At 44.2% G+C, this 17,174-nt stretch overlaps 1 protein-coding gene and 1 non-coding gene across 2 annotated transcripts in view; one reads left to right on the top strand and one right to left on the bottom strand.

The window, feature by feature from the left end:
* Positions 1 to 15,994, bottom strand: part of hsf4 (heat shock transcription factor 4) — an 86,673-nt gene extending 70,679 nt beyond the window's left edge. The window contains exons 1-2 of the mRNA XM_069901208.1: positions 15,743 to 15,994; positions 506 to 614 (exon numbers count right to left, since the gene is read on the bottom strand). Coding sequence (XP_069757309.1) covers positions 506 to 614; positions 15,743 to 15,838 — 205 coding nt within the window. The 5' untranslated portion in view covers positions 15,839 to 15,994. The remainder of the gene's footprint in view (positions 1 to 505; positions 615 to 15,742) is intronic.
* On the top strand, positions 7,230 to 7,303 carry trnat-ugu (transfer RNA threonine (anticodon UGU)). Its single transcript has one exon. It is a non-coding gene; the product is annotated as a tRNA-Thr (tRNA).
* Positions 15,995 to 17,174: the final 1,180 nt, after the last annotated feature.

The following is a 17,174-nucleotide window of genomic DNA, read 5'->3' as shown; positions in this document are numbered from 1 at the left end:
AGTCTAGTAACATAACCACCCCACTGTGTATTGCATAAGAGTAATACACAGTGTATTACAGCAGAGTAAAAAGTCAATGTTGCACGTTATTAGATACTCCTCTGATGTGCAACTGTCCGATTATTAACTTACAAGGTACATTAAGTTGAGATTGCAAAAGAATAATGATAGATTAAATAAGTGGGAAACACTGGTAGATGGAGGTGAATGTGGGAAAATCACCCACTTTGCACCCAGGTATTACACGTATTATTATCAAATGCCAAACTGTGTGAAATCAGAGTGATTCTGGAGCAGACAGTTTAAAAACAAATGAAAAGGCCAATTAATTTAAAAGATCATTAATTTAAAAAGTTGAACTGAATGTTAGTCCTTACCTCAAGAGAGCTAAAAGACAAAAAGCCCAAGATGTCTATAATATTACTTATTTACGCAGTATCTAGTGTTATGTATTTACCCCAGCCTGTCCAGGACACCAATCCCCATCAACATTAGCATCACTTACACATGTTTAGCTGCCTCACGAAGCTGGCCATGTTGTTGTGTTTGAAGTATTTCGGCAGCACTTCCTTCGCAAATCTTCCCTGATCAAAGACGTGGAAACTCGTCCCATTCTAGAAATAAAATGTAAAAAGGGAAAGCACGTCATTTCATTGAACATCTAAATTGCAGCATCAACTGAAACAAATCCAAATGATTACTGTCTCCCTCCTGAATGAGGCACAATAAGTGATAAGCGTCCAATTAAATTACAGGCACATTTTAATGCTCCACTGGCCTGAGGCAGAGGTTTGTGGTCATTCACCAGCTTGAGGTAGGGGTTTGAGTGGTCAACCAGTGGTCTGAGGCAGAGGTTTGAATGGTCATTCACTGGCCTGAGGTGGGGGGTTTTGAGTGGTCAACCAGTGGTCTGAGGCAGAGATTTGAGTGGTCATTCACTGGCCTGTGAACAGAACAGTCTGTTCTTTCCATAAAGTCATTTTTGTTGAGTGTTATTTTTCCACTTTTGTTAATTCAACAAAACTGGTGATTTATGCACTGGCATGAAATAAGCACTGAAATGATGAATAAAAATTTATTGATATCCACCAAAGAAGTAAACTTGCCAAGAGCTTCCATCCCTGGCCTATGTATGACTCTAGACTCCCATTACATGGTTGACTACGAATACCTTCAGAACAACCACAGACAGGGAACACATAAATCTCAAGAACACAATATTTTTCAACAATGACTCAAGTGAAGAGAATTATCTGAAGATGTCGGCCAAAGGAAACAGATGCAAAGCAAGGAAGCGAGAGAGTAGGGAACAGAGTGGAAGATGGTTGGAGATAGGTTTTGAGGTTTTTCAAAGCGGAAAAGGTTCAAGCAGGAAGTTTCAGAGAATAGAACCAAAGCAATTTTTAAAAATCTGCCAGCCTTAGGAAGAATGGTAAGTGTGGAGTTGGAGTGAGAAGAAGTGGAAGAGGGTAGAGGTCTGGGGCATGAGAAGACCTACTGTTTATTCAGTGAGACTATAGTAAATGTCTGTTTGTTCAGCAGCATGGGGGGGGGGGTGGGTGCAAACTGTACAGACTAAAAGGTTGTTGGTTGCTCAACAGGAAACAGGATAATCATGACATAACTAGAGGACTGTTGAGTCAGTAGTGCTGGAGTTACTGCACTGAGCTTCAACTTTTTAAACACTAGAGGTGAGTGTATCTCAGTGCAATAAAGAAAGGATGGGGAGGGCATTGGACTTATCTTTCCCTTTCATTTCAGTAAAGGTCATCATTCAAGTAATTTGTGGAATTACCCAAGGGGAGAGTCAGTTGCATCTGTTTGAAGCTCCTCACGGCGGAGCTGCAACGTGTGCTTGTTTCATAGGGGAGGGTCTGAATGTGACTCTCAAACTGTGAAGGGAGATATGCAACAGAAATTATTCACCAAAATGGGCAGCACCTTTTGAGATTTGGCTCCAATTTCAAATGAGACCATTAGGCACCCGAGAGTATGCCGTGATCAAGTGAAGTGTGACCATTTGTGGCTGCTAAGTGTCACAAATGAACTGAGAGATTAATAGTGTCCCCAGAGCTCATAGGTACTTTGTATTGTTCCAACTGGAAACCCTCCACGAAGATATGACACCCCCCCCCCCGCCCCCCGAAGTGATTGGCTTGTCTGGGAGGGCAACCAATGCCATTGTGGTTAACTTGTTTTAATGACTCACACAGCTCACTTGCACTGGACAGGAGCTTGTTCATTCAACAAACTCTGCAATGCCTTCCACTTCTTCAGATTTATTGTCGAGTACAATAAAGGTCAAAATACAATAATGCGGCACGGCTAGCATCGCTGTTACAGCGCCAGTGATCGGGACCGGGGTTCAAATCCCGCGCTGTCTATAAGGAGTTTGTAAGTTTTCCTCGGGGGCTCCAGTTTCCTCCCATCCTTCAAAATGTACTGGGGGGTTTGTAGGTCGATTGGATATAATTGGCGGCACGGTCTTGTGGGCCAAAAGGGCCAGTTTCCGTGCTGTGTGTCTAAAACAAATTAAATTTAGACAACCCTGAGCCTCTTTTTCCTGCAGGCAAGGCTGAATTACTACTAATTGGTAGTGCAAGAAAAGAACTGCACAATCTACACATGTAAACAGATAACAAAACAAACTGCAAAAGAGAGAATTAAAAAGAAATCAATAAAGTGCAAAAGAAAGTCCTTAAATGAGTCCCTGATTGAGTTCTCGACATGCACTTCTTGACATGCATCGAACTGTACACCCAGGTGTCGGAGGCTATTATCCCTACCTCAGTCAGTTTCTCCAGCCTAACTTGAAGATTCACCTTAACAACTGGTCTCAATGGTACTGGCTGCCTTTGCCCAAGCATTGTGGAGTAGGTACTTAAAGTTAATGTTCCTTTCACATGACTGACCCTGTTTGGCACTGGTTTCAGGGGTGCTCTGAATAGGATTCCATCTCCGTCTCACCAGCCCTTACCTGCTCTGCTTCACAAGGCTTTCTCTTCATTGTGGACTCTTCCAAGTTGTATCAATCACACTCTTGTTCACAAGCACAACAGCTTTTTTTTCCTCAGGCGTTCATGTTGCCTTCCACACCAGCTGAAAAGTGATGGCTGCACCTTCCCTATTCTCCATTCTGACTCCTTCTTCACTGCACACATTTCCTTCCGTGGGGCATCTGACCGGGCTTTGGACAGCTCTATATCTGCACACGTCGGGGAGTACTTTTCTAGTGGAGGTGGTTCCCTCAGGATGGACCTCGAGATTTCACAAGTAACCTATTCAGCCCTGATTAACTAGTGGTATCAGGAAGTAGCAAAGTGTTCCCCCTGCTCCATGTTGTGTAATGGTCAACTGTTTAACCCTGGGGAGGTTGCAATGTAATTCGATTCTCCAGGGCCTCATTTGAGGACCTTACAGTGCAGAACAATTTCCTTCCCCTTTTGACCAATGGAATACAATGTGGCTTGCTCTGGTTTATGTGCCACTGCCGGCCCATTTCCTCCATGGTCCATTCTTCAGATATGTTGCGTGCCTGGATATCCATTGGGCAGCTGTCTGAGTTTGTCGATCCTGCTCTTCCTCAACTGAATTGCACTGTTTTGCCACATACCTTGGAAAGTTTCACACCTGGAGTTTAATATTCAGTGTAGACTTGGCTTCTGACTTCTGATCACCAACGCCTCCAATATGATTTTCAACCACTTTGAGAAACCAAAGAATAGCCTAATAATTAACAAAATGCCTTGTTTAAAAAAGGGACTCAGGCAATACAGCATTTATGCCATGCACTTACTCAACAAAAGAAGAAAGACCTCTGAATGCTTCTGCAGGGAACATTGGTGCAGCGTAAAGTCATTAGTCACATGGTGCTCTCCATAAAGTAATTCAGAGCCAACATTACAGATGCTACATACTCTGCCTTTGCAGTGGGAGGAATGGTCCACAGGAAGTGCTGCTTTGGGTTGAAGGAGATAAAGTCAAGATCCCATGCAGCAAAGAGGATCCATGACCACTCTGAAGGGACAGTGAGGGGAAAATTGTGGCATCCAGCACCAGAGATTTGGGTTTAATCCTGGCCTCCGGCTATGTCTATGTGGCATTTACATGTTCTCCTTGTGTCTGCTTGGGTTTCCTTGCTGTGCTCCAGTCTCCACCCTCATCCCAAAAACATATGGTAGGTTAATTGGCCACTATAAACTGCATCTGAGTGGTAAGATCTGAAGGGGAGTGGGAGGATAGAATGGGTTTAATGTAGGATTGGTGTATATGAGTGGTTGATAGGGCAGACTTAATAGGCATAAGGGCCTGTTTCTGAGTGACGGGGAGACCTTGAGGGGCCATGAGAGCAGACCAGCCAGGTGCATGAGCTGTTTAGCAGAGACTTGATGGGGACTGCCTTGTGGGGAAAAGCCTGCAGAAACATTGCAAGGTGTAATTCAGAATGCTGCAATGTGTGGGAATAATTGTTGGGTGCTGAACCCTTGTATTCCAACTGAATGGTGACTGGACATGTGAAGAGTACAGTGAAGCTGTTAACTTGCAGAATGTGGTACCTGGGGATGCCTGCAGATTGATGGGGACCAACCCTTTAAGCCACTTTGTTCCTGAGAGTCAAAGCTGGCTCTTCCCTGAGAGAGGAGCATTTGCCAGTTATCAAACCAATGTAAAGGAAAATCACACCACGGTTGGAATGGCAATGTTAGCAAGAAGCTGCAGCAAGCATATGACAATAAATTCATTATCATTACGACAGCCAAAAAAATGCCCAAAATTGTCTCACTCTGAATTAAGGGAATCTTTCCGTCTGCTCCACCACGCTGTATTGTTTGCTGTTGTCCTACCTCAGACCACTTCAACACAGTTTTCAACAACCAATACTTGGCTCACCAGCCACGAGGAGGAAGTGAACAACCTGAGAGCAGTGTTGTCCAAAACTGTAGTTCAACATGGTGAAAGGCTGCTCTCTGCCCAACGTTCAAACTCTTTACTTTGGATAGTAACAGTGCACGGATTACTTGGCAATTGTGTTATTAGCTTGTTGGAAAATTCCGACATTTTCCGATGGGTGGAGAGATGGGTGGAAAGTCTCTCTTCTCTCTCTCTTTGGCTTGGCTTCGCAGACGAAGATTTATGGAGGGGGTAAATGTCCACGTCAACTGCAGGCTCGTTTGTGGCTGACAAGTCCGATGCGGGACAGGCAGACACGGTTGCAGCGGTTGCAGGGGAAAATTGGTTGGTTGGGGTTGGGTGTTGGGTTTTTCCTCCTTTGCCTTTTGTCAGTGAGGTGGGCTCTGCGGTCTTCTTCAAAGGAGGTTGCTGCCCGTCGAACTGTGAGGCGCCAAGATGCACGGTTTGAGGCGATATCAGCCCACTGGCGGTGGTCAATGTGGCAGGCACCAAGAGATTTCTTTAGGCAGTCCTTGTACCTTTCCTTTGGTGCACCTCTGTCACGGTGGCCAGTGGAGAGCTCGCCATATAACACGATCTTGGGAAGGCAATGGTCCTCCATTCTGGAGACGTGACCCATCCAGCACAGCTGGATCTTCAGCAGCGTGGACTCGATGCTGTCGACCTCTGCCATCTCGAGTACTTCGACGTTAGGGATGAAAGTGCTCCAATGAATGTTGAGGATGGAGTGGAGACAACGCTGGTGGAAGTGTTCTAGGAGCTGTAGGTGATGCCGGTAGAGGACCCATGATTCGGAGCCGAACAGGAGTGTGGATATGACAACGGCTCTGTATACGCTTATCTTTGTGAGGTTTTTCAGTTGGTTGTTTTTCCAGACTCTTTTGTGTAGTCTTCCAAAGGCGCTATTTGCCTTGGCGAGTCTGTTGTCTATCTCGTTGTCGATCCTTGCATCCGATGGAATGGTGCAGCCGAGATAGGTAAACTGGTTGACCGTTTTGAGTTTTGTGTGCCCGATGGAGATGTGGGGGGGCTGGTAGTCATGGTGGGGAGCTGGCTGATGGAGGACCTCAGTTTTCTCAGGCTGACTTCCAGGCCAAACATTTTGGCAGTTTCCGCAAAGCAGGACGTCAAGCGCTGAAGAGCTGGCTCTGAATGGGCAACTAAAGCGGCATCATCTGCAAAGAGTAGTTCACGGACAAGTTTCTCTTGTGTCTTGGTGTGAGCTTGCAGGCGCCTCAGATTGAAGAGACTGCCATCCGTGCGGTACCGGATGTAAACAGCGTCTTCATTGTTGGGGTCTTTCATGGCTTGGTTCAGCATCATGCTGAAGAAGATTGAAAAGAGGGTTGGTGCGAGAACACAGCCTTGCTTCACGCCATTGTTAATGGAGAAGGGTTCAGAGAGCTCATTGCTGTATCTGACCCGACCTTGTTGGTTTTCGTGCAGTTGGATAACCATGTTGAGGAACTTTGGGGGGCATCCGATGCACTCTAGTATTTGCCAAAGCCCTTTCCTGCTTTAAAGTACTAACATCAAATATCACCAAGACAACACAACAATATTCACCACAAGCACCTGAGATTTTTGCCAGTTTTGTTTCCCATTTTAAATCATCCTTTGGGCCTGGTCTCTACTTATCCAATAGATTTGAGTCTAATTACACAATACTCTTCTCTTAAACCGGAAACTAAAGCAGATTCTGCAGAGCAACAAGCTTGTTTTTGGAGTGGATCACTGGAATTCTTGCCAGCGTTACAGTGTATTTGTCCCTATATTATGAACCATTACAAAGATTAACAGATTGAAGAAGACTTACTGGTCAAATAATTACATATTTACAGTGTTTCTGGAACAGTTAAAGCTTCTCCTTCTTGTTTCAACAGAAAATTATTTTGATGCTGGTTGCACAAGAAAAAAAAAATGCTCCCTTTAAACTGTTCATGGTTTCTTTTACATTTTTCTTTAAAAAAAAAAATATTTATTGAGCATCAAAAGCAACTTCATTCATATTTTATTGTGCCTCTTTTAAAAAAACCAAAAAACCAACACACATACATACTCAGATACACACCTGGACTCCCCCCACTCCCTGATCACCTTGGCACCTTTGTTGCCAGTATCTTCAGTAATATTACCGATTGTACTCTTACAACCATCTCAAGTTAGCCATTTACTCCGTAAGCACTCATAATTCAGAGAAAAAAAATGCATAAATATGTAAAAATATTTCAATGGACCCTCTTAATGTGCATTTGATTTTCTCTAGTTTAATTTTAAAAAACTGATGTCTTTAATTCATTGTGTAATAATGTGTTTGAGGCTCCATAGCTCAGTGGTTAGAGCACTGGTCTTGTAAACCCAGGGGTTGTGAGTTTGTTCCTCGCTGGGGTCTCATTTCTGTGAGGGGTACTGGACAAAATGGTGACTCTCTATCTTCCTTACAGTACACAAAAGTTAAAGAATTTCATGTACATTAAATTCTAAATCTAGTATTACATAATGACAATGGAACCTTTATTTTTTTTTTACCTTTAATAGAAGAACCCCTATCAGACTTGCAGTGTAACAAGATTAGATGCTTGGCTAATCAGAATGGAAATGCTATTACCTCTTTCTGCAGAGAACTTAGGGAGTTGTCAGAGATCCCAAATGTTACAGTCAATGGGCAAGGTTGCAAACTAACTTTAAATATTTTGGACTCCGCTCCAAACTGCTTCTTTGTTTCTGACCCCGAATGTTCATCTGATTACAATCTCAAGATTAAATCTTTCAATATACATCTTTGAAAATAAATTGTGTTATGAATACATTTCACCATGATTTGAACCATGCTTCAGATCAAACACAGGGAGCAAAGGTTTGAAACACGGGATCAGTGGCTGTGTGGATAAAAATTGGCTTGGAGGAAGAAAGCAGAGAGTAGAAATGGACAGATAGTATTCTGCCTAGAGATCAGTGCCTAGTGAAGTGCCGCAAGGATCTGTTCAAGGACCCCTGCTCTTTGTGATTTTTATAAATTAACTGGATGAAGAGGTGGAAAGATGGGTCAGTAAGTTTGCAGAAGACATGAAGGTTGGAGGAGTTGTGGATGGAACTGAAGATTATCGAAGGTTACAAAAGGATATAGACAAGATGCAGAGTTGGGCAGAAAAGTGGCAGATGGAGTTCAATTTGGGTAAGTGTGACATGATGGATTTTGAAAGGGCAAACCAGAAGGTTGAGTACAGGGTTAGTGGTCGGTTACTCAAGTGTGTGGATGAACCGAGGGACCTTGGGGTTCAAATCCATACATCCCTCAAGGTTGTCGACAGGTTGATAGGATAGTTAAGAAGGCCAATGTCTGGGCTTTGTTAATAGAGGGATTGAGTTCAGGAGTAGAGAGGTTATGTTGCAACTCCACAAATCTCTGCTAAAACTACTCTTAGAGTATTATGTTCAGTTCTGGTCACCTCATTATAGGAAGGATGTGGAAGCTATGGAGAGGGTGCAGAGGAGATTTACCAGGATGTTCCCTGGATTGAAAAACAAGAATTATAAGGCAAGGTTAGCAGAATTTTCCTTTTGGAGTGTGGAAAGATGAGCAGAGACTTGATAGAGGTCTACAAGATCATGAGAGACAATAGATAGGGTGGACAGCCAGCAACTATTTCCCAGGACAGATCAGCAAACACCAGAGGACATATGTACAAAGTTAAGGGAGAGAAATTTAGGGGAGACATCACAGTTAAGTTTTTTTTTAAACACACACACACACACACAGAAGACAGACAGACAGACAGAGTTGTGGGTGCCTGGAATGCCTTGCCATGGATGGTGGTGGAGACTGAAACATTGAGGGCATTTAAGAGGCTCATAGACAGGCACATGGATGGAAGGAAAATAGAGGGTAATGGGATAGGAAGGAATATATGGGTCAGTACAACATTCTAACAGCACACGCCTCCTGCCAACATTTATAATGCAGCAGTCACATTTGTCACTCTCACCTTACACATACAGCTATTCAACTAAGGCAAGTCTCTCGGTCTCTCACTCATATGCACAGAGATGCACACTAACATGCTGGTCTTTCTCTTGTGCAAGGTATCTCAACCAAATCGAAGAGGTGAAGATGTTGGGGATGCTGACAGTGATAAGGGGACAGATGTTTGGAGGAAGGTGTGGTGACCATCAAGAGCTTGGTTGTCCATGTCAAGGCGATGGATTGGAACTCAATGAAGATGACTGTGTCCTTGTTCTCTCATCCCACTTTTCCTCATTTCACCAGGTGTTCTGCTTTATGGCATCCAGATAGTCAATGCTCCCATCCCTGTCCCCTGGGACATGATGGTAACCTTACTCCTTGCTTATAAAAATGGTAACCGGCCAAGCCCCAACAGCAGAGCCATAGCAAGCAGAGGAGAAGGAAGATAATAATACGTTGCATGCCTCCATCAGCACAGACCTTGGGGATTTCTGCGACTAGTGGGCACTCCAGGGGCTGAAGTGCATACTTGAGACTGATCAACAGGTTATAATTTGAACATGTAAATATTGGGTAATTTGAAGTACTGTAATATTGTACTGATGTGATCGCTTGTAATCACTGAAATAAGCCACTTTTTGTGAAAGGAGAAAAAAATTCAGTCCAGATCTTTACACCTCATCTAGTTTGAAGGGTAGTTTAGCGGCAGACTGTGCGCTTGGTAATCATCAGGTGCTGATGCCTCAGTCGGGCCAGACATCAGCACCTGGAGGGAGAAATATTCCACCAGTTCTGCTGCATTACACTGGGCTCCTGCTGTTAACAATAGGGCTTGCAGAAATCTAACTTTATGCATATTCTCTCACACGTCTTAACAACATTCTTCAGGCTAGTAAATAATAATGTGTACTACTAATGACTGATCATAGTATATTTCCCACCATTTCAAATATGGGTAGTGTTAGGAAGATGATTGAATGAAATAAGAGAAAGATAGCAAGTTTAAGTGGAGCAACAGAATCGTCAAAGACTGGATTCTTTTCCTCCTACTGTTACAAGCTCAGAGGACCCAAGAGGAATCTAGCTGTTTGCTGCCACGTCCCCACATCTCTCTCATCCAGGTATAATTTAATCTCATTTGGAACACACCATTTAATTTCCTCAATTAATATCAATTCTCTCAATCTGTCAAAATCAGCTCCAACAAGTCTTTCATCTGTTGCTTTTTTGTAAACAACAATCCATTAGTGAAGTCTCTTGGGCACTCTCCAAAGCTCTTGCAAAAGCTGTGGGGCCGATGTCTAACAGTAGCAGAGCTCCAGTATTTCAAATAAAAGATCTGTTTTGAAGTGTTTGTATGTGACCTACACTAACAAACCTTTCCCAATTTATCTCCCAAAGACTATCTATATACTCTGCATCACTTCTGATGTTGTGTGACCTACTGTGTTCTTCCAGTAGCTTATTTGTTGTGCCAGATTTCAGCATCTGGAGTCCCACGTGCATCTCATTGTTTCCAAGGGCTTGGATGCTGCTGGAACGTTGCAAGTGACAGACAATGTTGGGGCCATGGACACCTGTTTGGTTGGACTTGGAAAATGCGTTTGTGGAGTGTGAATCTGCTATCCTCTCTATCCCTCACTCCAACAGCATGCCTGCAAGTGCCCACTAGCCAGCTAGCCTGATTGGTGCCAGTCATTCAGAAATAAGAGTCTGACGCCTGGACACCTAATGTCCAAGGCTGTTCTCGGTCACTTTTCATTGCCAGCTGACATGTCCTTCATTCCAAGGGAGCAACCATCGTCGAACCTGGCTGTAGCAGTGGATGTAGTACTACTACATCCATGTACCAGGACAAGCCTTGCAGATGGTGGAAGAGCAACATGATGGGACTCAAATTCCTGCACTGCCCAGTGATAGGCCCTTCTGGTCCATGACCCCATGGCACCAAAATACACTCATGTGACAAAAATAGGCAGCCTTCAGAATTATCTTGCAGTCACAGTAGTTGAGTGCCTTGTCCTGGTATTTTCTGATTAATGGGAATGCTTGAGATATTCCCCTATGGAGAAAGCCCAAGGTAATTCTAGTGACTAGCGAGAAGAACTGATGGGGTGGCCATTGCCAGGCAGAAGGACAATTTAACGTAGTTGTCCACTTCTCATTCAGAGCCCAAATATGGCAACGTTGAGTTGCACTCAGGCTCAGACTGCTGCTTCATACCCTGATCTTGGGGTGGGATCCTAGTGTATCAAGCACGTCAATAGGGAACCTCTGCATCTGCCCCCTTCCTTTCTGGGCTGCTGCTCCTCCTCCTCCCACTGCTGTGCAATGGGCAAGAGTGTTTTATTTTTAAGAAGTGGAATTTACACCAGTAGAGGTTAACAATAAAGTAGCAGACGAAACACAATCTGCTGGAAGAACTTAGTGGGCCAAGCAGAACCAGGGGAGAAAAAATGTTTGGTTTTGAACCAAAATTCTTCATCAGGACTGAGGGAAGTTGGTATAAAAGCAGTGCAAATGCAAATAATGTCCATATTTCCTGAAGACATTTCAACCCATCCCACCCATGCAGTCTCATTTGCCCATTAATTTTCCCGATATTCTTTTCTCCCTACATTCCCCATCGACGAGTCCATTAAGGAGGGCAAATGCAGGGCTTTTTCCTCTGCTGTTTATGACCTGCTTAGCAAACCTGACTGGGTGTTCATTACATATCTGCGACAGAACTTCAGGGAGGTGTGGAAAGGGTTCCTCATGGGCATAGCATGCAGGTTGACATTTGTCAGACATGCTCTGCTTCATTCATCAAATCCATGGAAGCGCGCAATACAAAAATCACAATGTGCGCTTTGAATGCTAGGATGTCATATCTAGCAATAAATTTTACACCCCCATTCAACTGCATACTAAAAAAAACTTGCTGTAAGACTGAACTTGAAGGTCGTCACGAGATTGAATTTCTGTGATTACTGTAATTCTTTGATTTGTAAAGAAAGTCACTCTTTGCTTTGGAAATGTGAATGCAGCACATCCTGTCCTGAACTTTAACGTCAACTAAAACTGAACACAGCATGTATAAAAATGTGCACATGACAGATCTGTGACAATATGTTCTTTGAAAAAATAAATTCTGCATTCTTCTCCTTCTGACCGTCAGTACCAGTATTTTCAGTTACCTTTATCAGGTTTAATTGTTACAAAGCACTGCACATAACGCACATCACTTTGAGTAATATATTGCAGTTCGGCATCAACCAATGCCCTTGGTTTGGCTGACACTTTGTTTTAAGCTGAGTTGAGTTTAGAGAGAATCAAAACGAAATGGCAGATGCTGGAAAGAACAAAGAGTCTTTGACCTAAAATGTTAACCCTGCTTCTCTCTCCACAGATGTTGCCTGATATGGAGTGTTTCAACCATTTCTGTTTCTAATTTTGGGTTTAGAGATAGTTAGCTGGAGCTATTTGAGTAGGCAGGTGGCCACTTCTGTATGCGGGTTTTGGAAGAAGGCACTTCTGACAATCTGACTTCTTCATGATTGCTGGCCGATCAAAGTTTTATTTTGCTCCAAATCAATTTTCCAGCATTTTAAAATATACTTCATATGTGAACAATCTGTATGTTTTAAAAAATGTCCCTGACAAAGGGAAGAATAAAGCTGAAAGTAAGACTTGAGGTTAAAAAAAGTGGAAAGACTAAAGCAGCTGAAAATAGTAAAATAAGCTTGCACTTGTCAAAAATACGTGTGGTAGAAAAGCCCCATTGTCAACAGCCAGAGGGAGAGAGTACCAGAGGAATGCAGAAAGAATGAAAGAGAGGCAATAAAAGCAATTTTTATTATTATTGTCAATGGTCAACACCATATAGGAGTAAGTTTTAAAGTCAATTGTCCAACTCTTGGTTCTGTTTACACCTACATTCACCCCAATCCCACAGCTTACATTGTAATATTAGTGAAACTATATTTACACCCAATCACTCAAACCATTTCAATGGATTATTCTGAGAGTTAAGGGCACGTGCAAGATTCCCAATTTAACTATTTAAACAGGAGAGTACACATATGCACCTTGAAGGAATTAGTGCAGCAGGAGGGGCTCTATGCCTTTTAACATTCCAGGCAGTGGTGGAGTGAATCATTATAGAGCTACACTAATGCTACCAAAACAAAATATAGCTCATCACATTTTGTCTCCAAGCTAAGAACCGGCTCCTTTTGTCATTATTTACATCAAAACATTTCTGCAACATGAAAATTAACAGATATATTGCAGGCTGGATTACATTTTTTTTTGCAGTTGAGTGGTGCTCTTCCCAACTCCATCATCTACGAGTTGGGAATTTCAGTCCCAGCTGAAACAACACACAAGAAGCTGGCCACCAACCACAACAGGAACTAACAGCCTGTCTTGTGGCTAAACATAGAGCCCCTCTATCAGCAATGCACAGTGCTAGGTGTGTTCCAACTAAAGAACACACTGAAAATATTTGATCCCTCTTTGTTTACACCTCGCTCTCTCCAATCAACACAATGTGGATATCTATTAAATGGGTTTTCGAGTGCTGATGGATATAACAAATAGAATTGCAACAGCATCACTTCATATGTACCTGTCATGATATGGATACCTGCCATTTCATCACTTCGCCACAGGGTGTCACCTGTGGCCACTCACAATATTAAGGTGAGACAATCGCCTGTTGAATACTTCTGACCTTCCCGGCTAGAGGCAAGGCTGTGTTAGGTTTGATTAAAGTTTCACTTCAATCTCACGCTCTACTTGGTTGATGTGTCGCTACAGTACCTTCTCCATAAAGATAATTTGGTGGCTAATTACCACCTTATTGAGCATATCCAGGTCAATAACTGACAATGATGTCCACAATCCACCAAGTAATTCAGAAAGAAAACTCAACGCCCAAAGTTGTTAGAGAAAGAATGAAACTGAGCTTACTGCTATAGTTTTGGATTGGTTTCAACCTCCTCTTTTTTTTAAACCAGTTTTTCAGTGACTGGTTGGTTTTGTTTTCCCCTAACTTGAAGCTGTTGCTTGAGGTCAAAGAATGATCCTCATACCTTGATAAAGGCCTCGCCCAAAATGTTCACAACCGTATATTTGTGTAATCGTCATTACCATGTAATAGTCAACCCCCCCCCCCCCCCCCCACACCACCTTTTCTAGGCCCAAAAATTGGGTATTTTTGTCTGACCTGTGTAAAAGTCAAACCCCTATTTTTGGCCCACCCTAGCTCCCGATGCCCCGACAGCAGACCCTGCCCATCTGAACTCCCGATTGTGGAACCTCACCCTGACTGCCTGCCCATCCGAGTTTCCGAACCTATGCCCCCCCCCCCACCCACCCACCCCGAGTGCAGATGCCTTGAATGACACAGGTACTTCACGAGGTCAAAAGTTTGACCCATGTAAAAGTCGACTTCCCCAAATTTTGGCACGAAAACATGGTCCAAAAAAATTGAAAATTACACGAGCAATTACAGCATTTATCTTTATCTTTGCATTGTTTGAGCTGCTGAGTTTCTCCAGCATTGTATATTTATTTCATCCCCAGTGCCTGCAGCCTTTTGTGTTTTACCCCAAATGATCCTCATTTGTCACTGCTTCTCCAAGCATCACTCTGACACTCGTCAAGCTGCAGTCAGTAAGAGAAAGGAGCCAGGCCAGGATTTGTTTGTGACACAGCAGGTACCTTGACCTGGGAAAGCAGCAAGGATGTTGGACACAACATTGAATCTCAAAGCCAACGCTTTGGAAACCAGACCCAGAAGCTGGAAAGAATGGGAAACATCAGGTGCTTTGCCATGCCTAATCTAAAGGAGGAAGTGATAGAACAAGGAACTTCACTCTACAAAGACTGTCTTTATACACTTTCACACCTCAGGATAACACGGAGCACTCCGCAGTCAGATGAGTGAACTGACTGTCATAGGAAGACTGTGGTTAATGAGAAACCACCTGCAATCTTTGGTGTATGTACAATGTCAGTGAGGGGTTTGGGGATCTTGAATACGCCGGGCACGAGGACTCCACCCAGGGACAATCTTGCAAGATGAGCAAAATTTAGATCAATTATAAATTGTTTGTCCACAGGTTTGGCATTTCTAGATTTTTCTCTTTTAATTATGTAATCAGTGACACAATGTCATAGGAACAAATGACAGGAGATTTTCTGAGTGCGACCTAACAAGGGGGTAAATGGTCAGCTTTGTGGCCAAATTAACCAGATATCCCTACACTATGGTAATATGAATAATGTTCTTCACGCATGACATCATCTGGTTGACCCCCAAGTGGTACAATAGGGCAAATCTATTGGCTCCTTCCTTATTCTTGGACCCAAGCAGTGGTAACCCCTCACTGACCACTGTGCTGTAGGGTGACTAGTAAGGCATGACTTACTGTGGTAGGTGAGTGGAGGGGAAGGCTGTGAACCACTGGAAAGAGACAGGTTGCAAGGAATTCGTTGTCTGCCTTTTGGAAAGGGTACAGCCCAGAACTGCTGAAAGGCGCTCACTCCAACCATTCATCCCACGCTGAGCTGCCTCACTGACCTTCGGGATAAAACCCCTTTCTCTCTCCCCCACCCCCCTTCAAGGGACCCGACAACGGGGATTTCTCATTTCTCCCATATTAAACTGGCGCTGGAGAAATCGACTTTTTTTTGTCTTGCTCCAACAATAAAAAAAAGTTTGGAACTTTTAAGCCCAGTTGAAACTTGTTTCTTCAGTGATCGGGGGTGGGCAGCGCTGATGGGAAGGGAACCATCATCGTTGGTTGGGCTCTTGCCTGCATCTCCGGACCCTCTTCCCCTCTCCGCAAGTCCCGTCCCCCGGAGCCAGAGACTCACCGCACTCCAGCAAATCAGATCGTTGCTCTCAGGGTCTTCCACCAATGTCCACAGCTTGGTGAGGAAGGCGGGCACAGTGCTGCTGTATCCGTCCATGTTCCGCCAAGCAGGCTGGGCTCGTCACGTTTGCGAAGCGCTGGCTCCAAACGCTCATGCAGCGCATTAGCATCTGACACTGGCCGGAGCGGCAACAGGACATCATCTGACCCCGACCTCCAGTATAATAAACACAATGCACCTGCCGCTGACCCACTGCCCGCACCCCACCCCCCCCACCCACCTCCAGCACCCGAACAATAACCCCCCCCCCCACCCACCCACCAACCAAACAAACAAACAAGCTCCAACACTGCAAAGGGTTCACAGAAGGACAGCCCGACAAAGGATTACATGCAAATGTAGCTTTTTAGCTTCGCCCAGCCAACTCTGGGATCTCAACAATTGGCAGCGAGCAGAGAGGCAGTGGCTGGCGGCTACCGTATCTCTGCTAAATGGGCACAACGCCCTGTTGAAACCACAGACTACTCTGGCTGCACGGAATAGCGCTTCAGATTTTTATTTACATGTGACTAATTAGCTTTGCCATTTAAACTATTCAATTTACAAACGAAAGACGAAGGGACCAATGTATGGAGGCTCCATTGTATGTCCAAAGCCCCAAAACCCAAAGTCAGCACAGCAGATTGCAACAGTTTGGTGGGGAAGGCAACACGTGGTGGGGGAGGGGGAGGGCGGTTTACCACTTCTGTGTGACTGGCCCTTTGGCTCACTACTTGCATCCAGGCTCTTGGCCCAGAGACTCAGGTTCAATCCAGACTTCCAGCGCTCTCTGCCAGGGTTGGCCAACCTTTACATTTTTAAAATTTAGGCATATAGCACAGTAACAGGCCATTTCATGCCGCCGGATTAACCTACCACCCCCACACCGGTACGTGCTCGTGGGCCATGCTGCATGTCTAAATTTTAAAAATGGAAAGGTTGGCCACCCCTGGACTATTGAGTTTGCACTCTCTCTGGGTGCTCTGGTTTCCTTTCACATCTCAGATATGTGGATTGGTCGGTTAATTGGACACTTCCATAGGTGAGGTGTAGAATAAGATGTCCACAGAATAAGATGGAATCGAGGAGAGAAAATGGGATTGGTGTAAATGGGTGCTTTGTGATCAGCACATACTTCATGGGCTGAAGGGCCTGTTTCCATTTATGCTAATCCCATCCTTTTTCCCCTCTAGGATTTCCTTCAATCCACCCCCAACCTACACCCTCCTGCAAAATTCTCCTGCCGCCCATCTACATTCACGGTGAGACTGCAGATGTTGAAATCTAGAGCAAAAACCAAACTGTTGAAGAACTCAGTGGGTCAGGCATCGCTATTACAGTGCCAGCGACCCGGGTTTGAACTGGGCACGGTCTGTAAGGAGTTTGTACATTC

Source organism: Narcine bancroftii, chromosome 10 (genome assembly GCF_036971445.1).
Source record: "Narcine bancroftii isolate sNarBan1 chromosome 10, sNarBan1.hap1, whole genome shotgun sequence".
Classification (NCBI taxonomy): Eukaryota; Metazoa; Chordata; class Chondrichthyes; order Torpediniformes; family Narcinidae; genus Narcine; species Narcine bancroftii.
Note: the sequence above shows the minus strand (reverse complement) of the source record. Positions and strands in the feature narration are given on the sequence as shown.